The 16,315-nt window shown below is 38.6% G+C and overlaps 1 protein-coding gene across 6 annotated transcripts in view; it reads left to right on the forward strand.

The window, feature by feature from the left end:
- Nucleotides 1–16,315, forward strand: part of SYNE2 (spectrin repeat containing nuclear envelope protein 2) — a 314,324-nt gene that overhangs the window by 243,616 nt on the left and 54,393 nt on the right. For all 6 annotated transcript variants that reach the window (XM_043472258.1, XM_043472259.1, XM_043472261.1 and 3 more), the window contains 10 exons: nt 540–716; nt 2,411–2,566; nt 4,113–4,265; nt 6,839–7,009; nt 7,479–7,609; nt 10,614–10,818; nt 12,114–12,293; nt 12,947–13,075; nt 14,977–15,131; nt 15,239–15,383. In XM_043472258.1, the coding sequence (XP_043328193.1) occupies nt 540–716; nt 2,411–2,566; nt 4,113–4,265; nt 6,839–7,009; nt 7,479–7,609; nt 10,614–10,818; nt 12,114–12,293; nt 12,947–13,075; nt 14,977–15,131; nt 15,239–15,383 (1,602 nt within the window). The remainder of the gene's footprint in view (nt 1–539; nt 717–2,410; nt 2,567–4,112; nt 4,266–6,838; nt 7,010–7,478; nt 7,610–10,613; nt 10,819–12,113; nt 12,294–12,946; nt 13,076–14,976; nt 15,132–15,238; nt 15,384–16,315) is intronic.

Here is a 16,315-nt window from a genome sequence, read left to right on the forward strand (position 1 = left end):
ACAGGCTTGGCCCTAGGAGGGTTTAGGATTGCTCTAGAACTTAAAGTCATCCAAACTCGGAGGCTCCCTAGACAGTCCCCAGGGGAACAGAGAAGCTGCCTAAACTGGCAGAGTTCCTCAAAGGTGTCCTGGGTTTTCTGAGAGTTTTAACTTCAGGCTTCTCATCTGGTCATTTCCATGAGCCCACAGAATGACTCTGAATTCCAGTGTAGCTCTCAGGAAGCCTCCTACAGGAACCCCTTGTCAGATCTTGGGTCTTGATTTTGGTTCCTATGATTCTACTACCATTCATGGTGCCATCTTTGATTTTTCAGCCTGTTTGAAAGCCATGAGTCTCTCTGTTCCAGAAATGTGTAATTCTCAATAAGGCTCTCCACTCAAAGCAGACACCTGATGGGGTTGGGGAGGGGTAGACAGGTGCCCCTTGATGAACCAGTGGCAGCCTGGGGCCCCCTACAGCACAACAAAGGGGAGGTCCAGTTCCTCTAACCTACTTCAGTTCAGGCGTTGGTGGTTTAATTTTGCTTTCTTTGTTTTAGGAGTTTAGAATGGAAATGGACTATAAACAATGGATAGTTGACTTTGTAAACCAGTCATTACTTCAGTTAAGCACCTGTGACGTAGAGAGTAAGCGCTATGAGAGGACGGAGTTTGCAGAGCACCTGGGAGAGATGAACCGCCAGTGGCAGCGGGTGCACGGAGCCCTGAATGGCGAGGTGAGCTCATGGTCACAGTTTGATGTATGATGTGGCCTTCGCAAAATTCCACTTTCTGAAAAATTTAAAAAGACATTTTTGAGTCTTCCCTAGTGGTCCGGATGGTTACGAGTCTGTGCTTCCACTGGAAGGAGTGCAGATCCAATCCCTTGTCAGGGAATTAAAATCTTGCATGCTGCACAGAGTGGCCAAAAGTAAATAAATAAACTAAAATAAATAAATGGACATTTGTGTGGTTAACTTACAGTCAAACCTACTAATCGTCTAAATTCTAGCCCCTTTTAAATCCAGAGCTCCAGCATTCTCCATTGGTGCATTTAAGAGTGGGAAATAGTTTTTAATATTTCTTTGTGATATCTTGGTGGGAAATTGAATTAGGCAAGTGAAGAGGAGACATGTTATTTAAGAAGATGTCAAGTATTGCATGAGGCTACTAAATGGTCAAAGGTTTTGACATTGTCTTTGAAACTAGATGTTCAAAAGCAGCAAAGCTATTTCAGCTTTAGAAGGACTATAAAAAGGAAGAAAAATGTATATGACTTCTTGTTAGATTTTTATTTCATGACTGAAAAGACTAAGGAAACCTACTGTTGGGAAAATATTTAATATTCATATATAACAGTGAAATTGGTTGATTTCTATGTTGTGTACAAAATGCATACAAATAGGTTTATACAATTAAGTACATGAATGAACAAAGAACATGAACAGATAATTTACAGAAGAGAAAATTATACTTAGCAAATAAACATGGAAAGGTTACAGCTTTGACAGTTGAAATAAACATTAACAACATTATATGCTTACTAAACTAGAACAAGTTAAAGATAAAAGCCCAAAGCTTTCACATTCATGCATTGCAGATAATGGCTTCAATACCCTTTTGGAAAGCCTTCAGAAAATTTCAAGAACCATAATAATCATCTTACTTCTTAAAACAGCAGTCCACTTCTTATACATTTATCTAAAGTAGATAGTCCTTAGAAAAGGAACAGATATGTGCACAAAGTGTTCAATTCAATCTTACTTATTCTGGTGAAAAATGTAGACTGCTTGAATTTCCAACTTGAGAGAAATATTAATAGTTAATCATATGGTGTCCATTTGATGAGATATTGGGCAGCCTTTTAAGTGAATGCAAGTCATGCCATAGCAAGTGCTTGTGGCATATGAAAAGGAGTATTAAACTTTATAGATACTGTGATTGTAACCTAATAAACATTGTGAGCATTAGAAATGAGAATCACAGACTGAAAAAATATTACTTTATTAAGTTGATGCATTATTTGTGATATTCTTTATACTGACAGTTTTTAAGTGAGTGTAATAAAGAGAGTCTGGGAAAAAGAACATTTTCTTAAGCTTTACATATATCAATAGATGATACAGTGAAAAAATATTGAGTGTTAGCAACATGAGTCTGTTTCCCAAAGATACTGTGGCCCTCCAGAACAGCCAGTATTCTTAGCAGGTTAGTTTTCATTTCAAATGTCAGATTTTTTTTAAAAAGGAGATTGTAATTCTTATTTCCTGGTTTATGAATCTTTCTTCCAAAAGTTATTGGGAAATCTTATGCAAAATGTTAGAAATATGAGAGGAAACAGAAGTATCCTTTTAAAAATATCATGACGTTCACATTTTAAAGCATGTAGTTGAAAATAAGAAAATTTTATTTTCTTATTCATAACTGGTAGATACAACATTTAGAACAACTTTTGGAAAGTATCACTGAGAATGAAAACAAAATACAGATTCTGAACAACTGGATGGAGGCCCAAGAGGAGAGACTGAAAACTTTACAAAAACCTGAAAGTGTGATCTCGGTACAGAAGACGCTCCTGGATTGTCAGGTGAGAAGGTGCACAGCTCGGGCTGTTAGCTACCCCTCCTCCCCCAGGGAGCAACTCAAGCTGCTGCAGTTTCTCAGGGTTCTCCTCCAACCTGCAGGTCCTTACTTCCTTATATAAAATAGAGAAGTGTCCATGTGATTTTTTTTTTTTTTTTGATGAGCAGAAAAAGGTATTTTCATGGTTATTGTGGTTCTTAAGAGATTTGAATGTTATTCTTAAGAAAAAAATGTTGGGAGTTCCCTCGCAGTCCAGTGGTTGGCATTTGCTGCTTTCTCTGCTATGGCCCAGGTTGACTCCCTGGTAGGAAAACTGAGATCTCACAAGCCACATGGTGTGGCCAAAATTAAAAAAAAAAAAGTTGCAAGGGAATTTTGTTTTAGATGTTTTCCAATGTTTGTGTTTTTATTAATTTATCTACTGTTTACAAAATTATTCTGGTCTCCATGATTTTCATTATTTCATTCTGTTTCTTCAGAGGAAAATGGTTTTCTTTTACCTACTGTGCAATGTGTTCTAAAAGGGGTGCTTTTTCCCTTGGAGACCCGGTCTAAATCCCATTTGGACTGGAGCATGTTGGCTGTGCCGTTTTTTCATTCAGTCGTCATTCTCCAGGTCACTCAGTCTTTAAGGTCCCTCACCCCTCCTCCCCACTGCCCTGATTGTGTCACTCTTCCTGGGAGCTGTCCCCAGTTCCTCGGCTTCTGCACCGCCTACATGAAGACGTGACGCTCCTCACTGTTGGGTGGAAAGTCAGCTCAGACCCCAATTCTACTTAGAAGGTTACAAAATGATACTCAATAGAATATGGGTGACAACACCATCATATGGTGTCATTCATTTTCAGATGGTCGTATCCTGTTTCTGACCACCTGCTAGCCATTTCCACTTTGTTATTTGTTGTTGTTCAGTTACCGTATCGTGTCGGACTCTTGGCGACCCCATGGATGGTAGCCTGCCAGGCTCCTCTGTCCATGAGATTTTCCAGTCAAGAATTCTGGAATGGGTTGCCATTTCCTCACATACAACTCCTGACTGGAAACTCAGTCCTACAGCACCCCCAATAGGCCACCCTGGGTTCACTGGAGTTCTAAGTTATTCATGCCTGGGATGTCATCACCATTTTCCAAATGAGAAAACGCAGGTTGGGGGTTTGATGACTTTATGCTTGGTCCAACAGCCAGTACAGGGCAGATATGGAGTGGAGACTATATCTCCTAAACTCTTTCTACTATTCCATGATGATAAGGGCTTGCTACCTAGACTCTTCTAAAGTCTAGAGCCACATAATAACTGAAATATTTGTAAAAATCATCCTGTAATTGTATAAATTCATATTGTAAAATTTCATTGTAAAAATTGAGCAGTGGCATATGATTAAAATGTCTTGTGTAATGTTATTTTTGTTTGTTTTGGTTTTTTTTAATGTTATTTTATTATATATTCTAATGGCATTTTTACTTGAAAAGTGCAGACTCCTATCTCTTACCCTTATTAATTATTTTATAATATTGCACATATGAAAACCTTTTTCCTCTGGCCTTTCCAGGATATAGAAAATCAACTTGCAATTAAATCCAAAGCATTGGATGAGTTGAGACAAAATTACCCGACTTTGGAGAGTGGGACAGTGCCACTGTTGGAAGACACAGCATCCAAAATTAATGAGCTATTTCAAAAGAGAAACAATGTTATGAACCAGGTACTAGAATTTATTCAAAGTGTACCATTTCTTTTCAGATATTCTTCTTTTATCTTATTTGTTGTTTATTGGTAAATACTTGCTCTATACCAAAACCTGAAAAATTGCTGAGAAAAATACTGAAGTAAAGTACAGAAACATTTCAAATCTCACGGGCTTTTTTTCCCCCTTCACTGGATAATTAGAGGCAAAATCACCAAATTCCCACATCCTTGGCAAGCTTGAAGTTCACTTGGTTATCTTTGTTTTGTCTAATACACTCACATACTCAAAAGTGTCTCCAGCCTACCCCCCAAACCCTACAGAGCAGCTGACATTGCCTGCTGGTCAGATATACAGGAACAGCCATGAAGAAGCAGCTCAGATTGCCCACTCCCAGTGAGATGCCCCGGGGCGGTGGCAGGGAGTGGTTCTGTCCCATGTAGCCTCTGTTAAGCGGGAAGCATGGTCAGCATAGGAAAAGCTCCAGAGGTGGGGAGAGATGGCATGTGGTGAAGAGAGAGCATAGAGGAGTGTGGACGACATCTGCTGATTGTATCAAAGGCATGTCAAAGTCTGCATTTACCCCTTCCAGGAGAAGATCACCAAGAGAAAAAGGACAGTCATCCTCAGACTCTTCAACTTTGACATCTCCCCACAATTGGAGGGAGAAACTGTGAACAGTACCCTATTAAAAGTGTGTCCTTGTTTCCCAGAGAGTCCTCATTGTGGATTATTTGTCATTTACTAAAATCTACTTTCAACCATTTGTTTCAAGAGAGAATTGGGAGCAACCTCTATAAATGAAATCCATAGGTAACCTTCAGTCTCATTCCTCCCTGAGAACTCAGGCAGGAAACTAGGGATGAGCTTAACTTATCTTCTGTGAGTCATTTGTTAACGGATCTTTTGTGAGGCACTATGTAAGAGTTGGACTATAAAGAAAGCTGAGCGCCGAAGAATTGATGCTTTTGAACTGTGGTGTTGGAGAAGACTCTTGAGAGTCCCTTGGACTGCAAGGGGATCCAACCAGTCCATCCTCAAGGAGATCAGTCCTGGGTGTTCATTGGAAGGACTGATGTTGAAGCTGAAACTCCAATACTTTGGCCACCCGATGTGCAGAGTTGACTCATTGGAAAAGACCCTGATGCTGGGAGGGACTGGGGGCAGGAGGAGAAGGGGAAGACAGAGGATGAGATAGCTGGATGGCATCACTGACTCGATGGATGTGAGTTTGAGTAAACTCCGGGAGCTGGTGATGGACACGGAGGCCTGGTGTGCTGCGATTCATGGGGTCGCAAAGAGTTGGACACGACTGAGCGACTGAACTGAACTGAACTGATGCTCACTGCCAAGGGTACAGTGATAAACAAGAAAATAAATGTTTCTTACCCTCAAAATGCTTCAGCCTACACAAGGATACCTGTAATAAAAGGATGGAGCAACAAGTGTTGACAGGGAGATGAAGACATTGAAACCTCCTACACTGCTGAGACTGTGTGTAGGTTTTTTCCACAAATATATGCTTTCAATTCTCTTGGGTATATACCTAAGAGTAGAATCAGTGGGTCATATGGTAACTCTATGCAGCATTTAACTTTCTGAGGGAATGGCAAATGTTCCTATAGAGGCTGCACACCTTTATGTTTTCATTGCAATGTATGAGGGTTCCAGTTTTTCCCTGATCTCTCCAACATTCATTTTTATCGAACTTTGAGGATAGCCATTCTAGTGGCTGTGAAGTGGTATCTTGTGGTTTTGATTTCTCTAATGACTGTGGATGTTGTGTGTCTTTTCGTATGCTTGTTAGTTATTTGTATATATTCTTTAGAGAGATGTCTATTTAATCCCTTGTCTATTTTTTAGTTGGTTGTCTTTTTATTGTTGCGATATAAGTGTTTTTCTCTACATAATACATAAAAATTTTTGCACTTACATATTCTCAGTTGTATCAGGAATCATTTAAATGCTTCAAATTTCAACTTTTCATAATTATCAAAACACGTTGAAGGATAAAATACAGCCACCATTGCATTTCCTCTCACTTTGCACTTGCTCATCATTTTGGCCAAGCATGTTCCCCTTCAGTTTATGCCTGCTCTGCATGAGTAACCAGATTTAAGTGCCAATTAACCTAGGTAACCCTTTACATTTATAATGCTTTATAGTTTTCAGAGCATTTTCAGAAACACTACTTCTTTCTTTATGTTTTCTTTTATCTGGATGAAAAAGCAGACTTAAGGATTAAATACCTTGCCCAAGGTCAGAAAGTTAATAGGGTGTCACTGAAATGTGAATTCTCAGATTTTGACTCCTCACTCAGTGTTTTTCCCCTGGTCTGCCCCTCTGTAGGCTGAACTCTCTCCATTCTGATCCTTCTGGTCTCAGGGCTCTTTCCCATTCACCTATTCTAAAACTTAACCTTCTTTGATATTTCTTATTCATTTGCCCACCTTCAGTGAATCATCAAAGCTCCACTCTGAAATTAAAATACCTAACTTGGATACAGTGGTAGAGTCCTTAGAAGAGAAAAAAAGAGATGAGCAAGCCTCTTGTTGATGATTTCCTAAATATGTTTCTACTTTTTTGTATAGGTCAACGAGCTCAAGACCTCCACGCAGTCTGTTTTACAGGAGTGGAAAATTTATGATAAACTCTATGAGGAAGTGAATATGATGACAATCCGATTCTGGTACTGCATGGAACACAGCAAGCCTGTGGTTTTATCATTAGAGGCTTTAAGGTGCCAGGTGCAGAACCTTCAGGTAATTTAACCTTGTCTTGGCACAGTGCATTATTGGCAGAAAATTTCCAGTGGAAGAAAGCATAGATGTGGACACAATTGCTGTTATGTTTTCCACAGAGAAACATGAAACGATATTTTAAACAGGAGCATCAAAAGTATAACTTGAAATTTCAAAATGAATTACATGAACCCAATGAGTGAAACTTTGTAAATACATATTGTGAATTTTTCTTCATCTTTCATGCTCATATGATTTCACAATTTAAAGGTTTTGGCTTGGGGTGTTGGTTGTTTTTTTTTTTAAGTATACAATCTTAAGTTCTAGCCTCAAATGAAAGAATGCTTTCTTGGTTTTCTTCTTCACATTTCTAATAATTTATGGCTGTCCTATTAAGGTTTGAGTGTTAATATTATTGTAATATAGTGGCAAGTGTCTCTGGATGAGGCCAGTTCGTTCTGAAGCTGACATATGTGCTCTGTCCTCTTAGACTCTTCAAGATGAAGCTGAGAGCAGTGAAGGGAGTTGGAAGAAACTCCAGGAGGTGATTGGAAAACTCAAAGAGTACTGCCCCTCAGTTGCTGAAATAATTCAAGAGAAATGCCAAAATACTCACACAAGGTACGCTTCAAGATGCAACTTGAATGATAGAGCAGATTTTTTTTATCTTCTTAAAAAAGATAAATAAGATTTTTTCATCTTATTAAGCCTTCTTAATCATCTGAGATAACTGGTTTCCTACTATTCTGGTCTCTCCAGCTTGGAAGGATCTAGTTCATGTAAGATTTGGTGTTGTGAAGGCTATTGTACTTGCCTTGTACCAGTGTTTGATATAATCAATCTAGAACTAAGTACAGCCCTAGTATAGCCACTTTCAGTGGATAGAGGCTAAATGCCCGATGTGATCCTCACAGGCACTAAAAAAGCAGGCAGAAACGGACTGAGGGGTGGCCAGAAGGGCAACCTGTCTTACTGGAAACATTATAAGGTGGAAGAAAGGGGATGTTAGAGTACCTCACAGGAAATATTTGTGAGATTCAGAGGAATTCTTTGATGACCGGCTTATGATTGAAAGCTCCTTTTAAGGAGGGTGGCCCTGCTTAATTCTGAGGCTTTTGCTGTATGGGGTATGAAGATCGGCTCAAAGCTGATTTGCATTAGACAGTGATGATGAGGTTAAGCCACCCTCACTGATCTTCTGCATCCCTTCTCCATGCACATTCAGCCTCTCCTGTGAACCAACTTGGAACAAGTGTTGAATAAGTGACACCACATTTATGCACCCTGCAGTGGTGTCCTGAGCGCGTGATCTAGTCTTTAGTGGAAGGAAGGGGAGAAGGGAGGGTAAAGAGGAACACAGACACATATCTGATTTCACATACAGAATTGAGACCACCCTCAAAACATTTGGTGGTGCTGCAGGTTGCTGTTAAAGGGGCTGGGTTGTCACCACTGCACAGACTCATTCAGTTGTTAATACAGGGGTATATCAGCAGTCGTATTGAAAAAGACTGAAGAAAATGCCACTAAAATGCCAATAGTAGTTACCTCTAGGTTACTGAGATATCAGGTGATTTTTTTTTTTTTACTTCCTCTGTATAGATAGGTGGGTAGATAGGTAGATAATCTCAATATAGGTGTGCATAGACTTAAACATACATGTTTTATGGAGGGTTATGAGCATATTTTGTATTGGATGAAATCTTATTTTTAAAACAAATGGTTTTGAGAAAATCTGTGACATACATAAAAGTAAAGCAATTATGCCATTTTTTACCTTTTTCACCCATTTAGCAGGGTCACTGATATTGTGAAACAATCATTCTCACTTGCTTCAGGTGAGAATGTAAATATTATAATGTTTTCAGAAAGCAGTTTGAACATACACCTATAACCTTAAAAATATTTACGTATTTATATTCTTTGATCCAATAATTCTCTTTAAAAAATCTAGTGTAAAACCAATATCTTTAAATACAGAAAAAAAACCTTTGAATAAAGTTGTATCTGAGTGTTATATTTGGAAGCAAAAATTGAAAATTACTTCAATATTCATACTAACTTGGAAACTGGCAATTAAAAAACAGACCATTTATAGACGATTATGTACATCCATTTTAAATTAGGCTTATTTTTTATTAATAACATGACAAAATTTTTTTAAGTGAGAAAGGAAGGCAAAATGTTACAGTCCATATTATGGATTAAAAACAAATTTTTAATTTCTACCTTTTTTTTTAACTTTTCAATTTTAATAAAATGAAAAAAGTATTACAGAAAATGTTTTTCTTATTATGATTTTTAGTTTTTGTAGCAGTTTGACAGTACAACTCAGATCCAAAAAAATTCATACAACTAATGAATGTGCCAGCCCCACAAAATTAGCTAATTTTCATGGATACAAAAATACTTTTATTATTTGCCATTGTTTATAATCCGGAGAAGGAAATGGCAACCCACTCCAGCATTCTTGCCTAGAGAATCCCGTGGACAGAGGAGCCTAGTGGGCTGCTGACCATAGGGTCACACAGAGTCAGACATGACTGAAGTGACTTAGCATGCATGCATGCATGCATTGGAGAAGGAAATGGCAATCCACTCCAGTGTTCTCGCCTGGAGAATCCCAGGGACAGAGGAGCCTGGTGGGCTGCCGTCCATGGGGTTGCACAGAGTTGGACACGACTGCAGTGACTTAGCAGCAGCAGCATAATTTGGTGGTATCTACTCCAAAAGTGAGATATCTAACTAGGCTTCATCAACAGCTCTAGTTATGTTCACCTGGAATCCAAAGGTGATTTTATGTTTTAGCCTGGTCCTCATGGAGACCAGCTATGTAAATCTGGGGCCTGAGTACCCCACTGCTGCCCACCCTCATCGACAGTGTGCTAGCATCCTTTGAAGGGCACACCTGGAAACAATTTTCTCATATGATTAAGATCAGTTTGCACCAAGTAACTTTCTGCTGCAAATCAGCCTAAGTACTAAGAGAATATACAGGAAGTAACATTTCTCTAAAGAACAAAATATTATCAAGTACCAGGTAATATCTGCCATTTTTCCCCCTCAATTCACAAAGAAATTAGTCCTATAACAAAGCATATTTCTACAAAACAGTAAAACATTAAAAAATGTAGAACATAGTAGAAAATAAGTACCCTTTGCTGAGAAGTAGAAAAGTATATTTTTTTAATTTCTACTTTTATATAAGGAACCTGTTGTTTTTGTAATTAGAAAATAAATTTGATGTAAATACATTTTAAATAAGGCCCATCTGAAGACCTGCTTTATGAACAGGAGCCCTTCCCATGTGGAGAAATTTTCATCAGGCAAACAGTTTGGTACTTTTCCTCACCTTTGCCTAAGAGATGTTCATAATACAATAGATATTTCCTGCCAGTCACAAATTTTGCAGATTTTGTTGAGAATTATAAAGTCAATGAAATATCCTAACTTGGAACTCTGTTGGAATTCTGTTTATATATTGATGATAGCATTCATTTTGAAAAGGCATTCAACAGTGTCTTCTTAATTCATCTGCTGTTAGCTTAACGGATTGAGTATGCATTTGCTTTTGCTGCAAAGGAAGAGATGGATGGGGGTCCTGTTTCTTATTTTGCCCTGACAGGTGGACTCAGGTAAACCAAGACATCGCAGACCAATTGCAGAGGGCCCAGAGCCTGCTGCAACTCTGGAAGGCATATAACAGTGCTCACGCTGAAGCTGCAACAAGGTTGGAGCAGCAGGAAATCAAGTACCAACAGCTCGCAAACATCAACACATCTGGGAACAACCTGGCAGAGATCCTGCCCCCGGCCCTGCATGATGCAAAGGTAGGCGTTATGCCCATTGGGAAAAGCAAGGGCAAGACAGCCTGATGGACAGGGCCGTGACCCAGGGAGTAGACAGACCACAGGGAGGGAGCAGAGGGTCAGGAAAGGTGTGTGAGCAGACCATGTGGGACACAGGCAGGGCAGGGACGTGTGGGGCTGGGGGAGCCGGGTAATGGCTCTCAGGTGAGGATCAGGCAGTGGGTAGCTGAGTCAAGGGCACCTGACCACCTCCTTCCAAGTCTCCTCTTTCACTCTAGCAGGTCAATCTCTAAGGTAGAGGCCTCGTACAAAGTCTGCAATTAAAGCAGAAGTGTATCAGCTGAATGTGGTTATCTAAGTAGATGTTGAATCTCTTGATTTAGAAAGAATCATAGATTCGCCCCCATGTTAATAAGGCCTTTCTGTGGAAATAGTGATCTTTAGACTAATATTTAAGAGTTATATACTTTTCTCTGTGGTTTTATTCTATTATGTTAATGAATGGCTATAAAGTAAATACTTTCTAATGTTAAATTAGGTGACCAGACACATTTTGTATCTTTTGATACTATAGGTCAAATAAATAAATATCAGTTAGAGACAAGAATTCAACAGATATGACTCATATTTCTGATCAACTTCTATCTAATCTGTTGTTTAAAAAAAAAAACAGAAATTCACATAGATGCAATATTTCCAAAATCAGTTCTAAAATTGGCTTGTTCAGTGAGATTCCACACTCCCTGCATATGAATCCATTTATGTTACAAAGTCTCAGACAGAGAAAAGTGTTGGATTGATCCTTTAAATGCCTTAAAGCAGATCCCTAAAGTGTTCAATGATTAGAAATAGAACTCATAAGACTCTACCAAAGTCATCTCCAGTTTCTATGAACTAGAAGCCCCAGCTTTATTTATCCGTGGTCACTTTTAGCTCTGAACTGACAAATTTCGAACTAGCACCAGTGATATGACCACAAAAAGAAGCATTAGCTTTTTTGGCTCTTTAAAATAAATAGTAGGGCCTTCCCTGGTGGTCCACTGTATAAGACTGCACTCCCAATGCAGGGGTCCCAGGTTTGATCCCTGTTCAGGGAACTAGATCCCACATGCCATGACTAAAGATCCTACATGCCACAACTGAGGTCTGGTGCAGCCAAATAATAAACAAAATAAACAGTAAAAAAAAAAAAAAAAAACAGCCACACCCACAATTTCAGGGCAGAAATTCTTCTAGATGTTGGTGGAGTGGCATGAGGTGGGGATTTGTTTTGGGAAAAGAAGAGGAATGTTTTACCAACACTTTTTATCCTCCAGGAGCTGCAGTGTGATGTGCAGAAGACAAAAGAGGCCTTTCTCCAAAATTCCACTCTCCTGGATCGACTCCCACAACCTGCAGAGTCCAACACCCATGTGCTCTTGTCTGGTCAAATGCATTCCCTCCAGAGAGCTTCCTACCTGGAAAAGATGCTGCTTGTGAAAACAAATGAATTTGAGGTTCTTATTTTTTCCATTCAAGTTATAGTCTTGGACACTTGTACACTCCCCACAGTTCCTAGTATCTTATGAAGTGACAGTTATTAGTGCTTTGTGGGCTGCACGTTAGGGAAACAATAGAATAAAGACGCCCTAAACATATCTACCATTTGACACGATTTCTGCAGTCATGTGATTCTTCAGTCACATTTCTTCTTTATTGAACATGTTAAAGTGATATATTTTATATACTGTTCAGATCACACAGTATTTGAATCTTCAGGTAGGGTAACTGAGTCATAGAATGGTGCTTAAAGCATGGCCATTTGTGGCATATTTTATTCTCTTTTTGAAAAGCCTTTAGTTCATGAACTCTCAAAAAGATGAACAGAAGGCCATGGAGCTCCAGTATCACACAGTGGGGAAAACACTTAACTAGTAGGACTCTTCTATATGCCCCTGTCAAGCAGGTGGTCTGTTCATCCCTGTGAAGGCTTAGTACTTTACCAAAGGCACAAAGTAAATATCAGAGATGTTCTGGATATTCAAGATAATGAGCTGATAATGAACTCCTTAGGGCTGGAAACAACTTGAACTTTTATCACAAGGCTCTGCTTGCTTCTGTTGTAGATGCACATGAAAACTGTTTCTGATGAAAACTTCTCTTGTTCTAGTTTGTTCTATCACAATTCAAGGACTTTGGGGACCGGTTGGAATCTTTAAAAGGTCTCATTACACATGAAGAAGAGAATTTGGATAAGCTCTACCGGCAAGAAAAAGAAGGAAATCCTGACTTATTCCTGGTATTGCCAATGTTTGTTATTTCTAAGGGCTCAGGCTCACCATAGGATAAAAAATAAGTGACTTACTATCATGTTATAGAATCTATGTGCATCCTATCCCTTATACAACACTCACTGATGTGTCATTGATTCTTGTCCTATTTTCCCTAGTGTCTAGAAAAGTATGACAACACAGAGATCTATTTTATTTTTTTACACATTAAATGTATACAATTTATTTGTCAATTATTTCCCTTTTTAATTTTTAAATTTATAATATAATTTTTAAAGATTACTTTCCATATACAGTTTTTACAAATATTGGCTATATTGCGCATGTTGTACAATATATCCTAGAGTCTATCTTAAACACAATAATTTATACCTCCCCCTCCTCTGCTCCTGTATTGCCCTTGGCCCTGCCACTGGTAACCCCTGGTTTGTTCTCTTTATCTGTGAGTCTGCTTTCTTGTTATATTCACTAGTCTGTTGTGTTTTTTAGATTCCGTGCGTAAGTGATATCATACAGTATTTCTCTTTATCTGACTTACTTCACTTAGCATAATGCCCTTCAAATTCATCCAAGTTGTTGCAAATGGCAAAAGTTTGTTCTTTTTAATGGCTAAGTAGTATTCCATTATATATGTACCATATCTTCTTTATACATTCATTTGTTGATGGACACTTAGGTTGCTTCTGTATCTTGGCAATTGTAAATAATGCTGCTATGAACATTGGGTTGCACATATCTTTTTGAATTCGTGTTTTGGAGGGTTGTTTTTTGTTTGTTTTTTTTTTTGGCTATACACCCAGGAATGGAAATACTGGGTCATGAGATTTATTTTAATAATATGCCTCAATAATTTCAGTAAACTTTTAAATCTTAAAGTCTTTACTAGTTAGTTTCAGTGAACTGGAATAATCTAGCAATTGGATGCTGTGATTAAATGAATTTTTCTGGTTAGTAGAAGATCAAAAAGTAAAATACTCTATTAAATTAATGGTATTTTTTCCTTCTTTATTACCTTAATAAGTTTAGTATAGTTAATATAGATGAATGAAGAATTAAAGAATTCTGGATCTTGATCATAAGGACCAATATTCATAAGTTAAGAGTCAGCAAACTATGGCATAAGGTCTGAATGCAGCCCCCAGCTGGTTTTGTAAATAAAGTGTCACTAATATAGCCATGGCCTTCCACTGTTTATGTTCTGTCTGTGGGAGTTTTCGTGCTGAATGTTTGCCACAGAGATCGTATGGCTTATAAAATGCTAAAATATTTATGATCTAGCCCTTAACAGAAAAAGTTTGCTAACCCTGACCTAGACTCTTAGAGCACAGTTGTGTAGTGAGAACATGGATATTGTGAAGGATGTTTGCTGAATACATTGTTGACCTAGATGCTGTCCCTAGAATATTGTTTTAAAAATAAAATTTTGGTGAGTTTGCTTTCCTGTGATATCACCATAATATGGATGTTTAAGTACCATGCTTTGCTAGGGTTATTTCAGGGATTGAATTTTCATTTACTTTGTAAATAAATTGCATGATCTGTTGAAAGTCAAGTTGTTGGCAGACTAAATGGGACTTGAAGGTCTAGTGTGGATCCTTTTAAAAAAAAATGAAAGCTTATTTCCATCTTCTTCAAAAACAGGAATCCAAAATCACTCTCTGTTTCCTGGGCTGTTTTGATTCTGGCCATGTGTGCAGCTTATTCTAGAAAAGTCACAGAATTGATAGGTCTAGGTTCAGGTCCAATTCTGACACACACTAGCTGTGTGACTTTGGGCAAGTCACCTATTTAAGCCCCAGCTTTCCCTCATCTTTGAGATAAGAAAGGCCTATGGGATTTCTGAGGCTTTTCCACCATCTAGGTATCTTAGTGGCATCCAAAAATCTGGAGTTTAATTTCTTTTTCATAGAATCATGTGCTGGCACTGACAGCCCAGTCACCTGATATTGAGCATCTGAACGAAGTGAGCCTCAAGCTCCCACTTAGTGACGTGGCTGTGAAGACATTACAGAATGTGAACCGGCAGTGGATCCGGGCCACGGCGACGGGGCTGGAACGCTGCAGGTCAGAAGGGCCAGCTCTCGCCTCCTGTTTCAATTATGGTAGAATTGACAGTTGAGCACAGTAATGTCATTGTTATGTGGCTCTGTTCTGTTTTTAAACCTTTGCAGTGAGCTTCAAGGAATTGGATTGAATGAAAAGTTTCTTCATTGCTGTGAAAAGTGGGTCCAGCTTTTGGAGAAGATAGAAGAGACACTCAAGGCAAACGTGGCTGACAGCCTTCCTGCTCTTCTAGAACAGCAGAAGACGTATGAGGTAAATAAACCCATGCTCTGCCACTCTGTCCCCCTCCCCCTGGGGCGGTAGTCAGGAGATGAGAGATTTAAGTAAAAATATGCAGAATACCTATCAATCTTCAATCCCTAAACACAGAATGTATGTCTTTAAGCAAATTCAGTTGTCAGTTGATCATTTGCAAAACTCTCACACATTTCATAAATTTCCAAATTTTGTTTTGCTGCTCTGTTTTATTAATGACTAAATTCCTAGATTTTTCTGCAATAGATGGAACTTCCGGCATAGCATTGGTTTCTTAGAATGTGAACATGGTACCCACTTTACCAAGAGCGTGTTAAATACTTCAACTTCTCTTTGTATTTTCACTGCGTAGTTCTAAAAAGTATTGAGGCACCTGGTATAATTATAATTGTAACATAAATAATTTTGCAGAGGAGTTTCTCCATACTTGCACTGCTGTATGTTTGAAAATCCTTCTATAGGCAGATCCTGCATTTCCAAACTACGCATGATTAGTCTACTATAACTTTTTAATGTAACTGATTTAAGTCTCCATTGTTACATTAAGGTCATCCACTGAAAATGAAATCTGAAAATGAAAACTTTGAGTTAGTTCCTAAACAGTTTAGTTTCGTCCTCTTCAAATGGATCTAATAGCATTTACTTGAGTCCTAACCTGAAGAAGTGAGACAATGCACGTTTTACTCAGTGCCTCTCAAATCGAAGGAAATGGCAACCCACTACAATATTCATGTCTAGAGAATCCCATGGACAGAGGGGCCTGGCAGGCTACAGTCCTTGGGGTTTCAGAGAGTCGGACCCGAATGAACAACTGAACAACAACAACAACTCAAATCGAAAATGCCCAACAAATGGGTCTTAGATGTAGTTATTATTACACCTATTTGCTTCTAAGATTGTATTCATAGGTGCAATGATTAAGCATTTTT

Source organism: Cervus canadensis, chromosome 6 (assembly GCF_019320065.1).
Source record: "Cervus canadensis isolate Bull #8, Minnesota chromosome 6, ASM1932006v1, whole genome shotgun sequence".
NCBI lineage: Eukaryota > Metazoa > Chordata > Mammalia > Artiodactyla > Cervidae > Cervus > Cervus canadensis.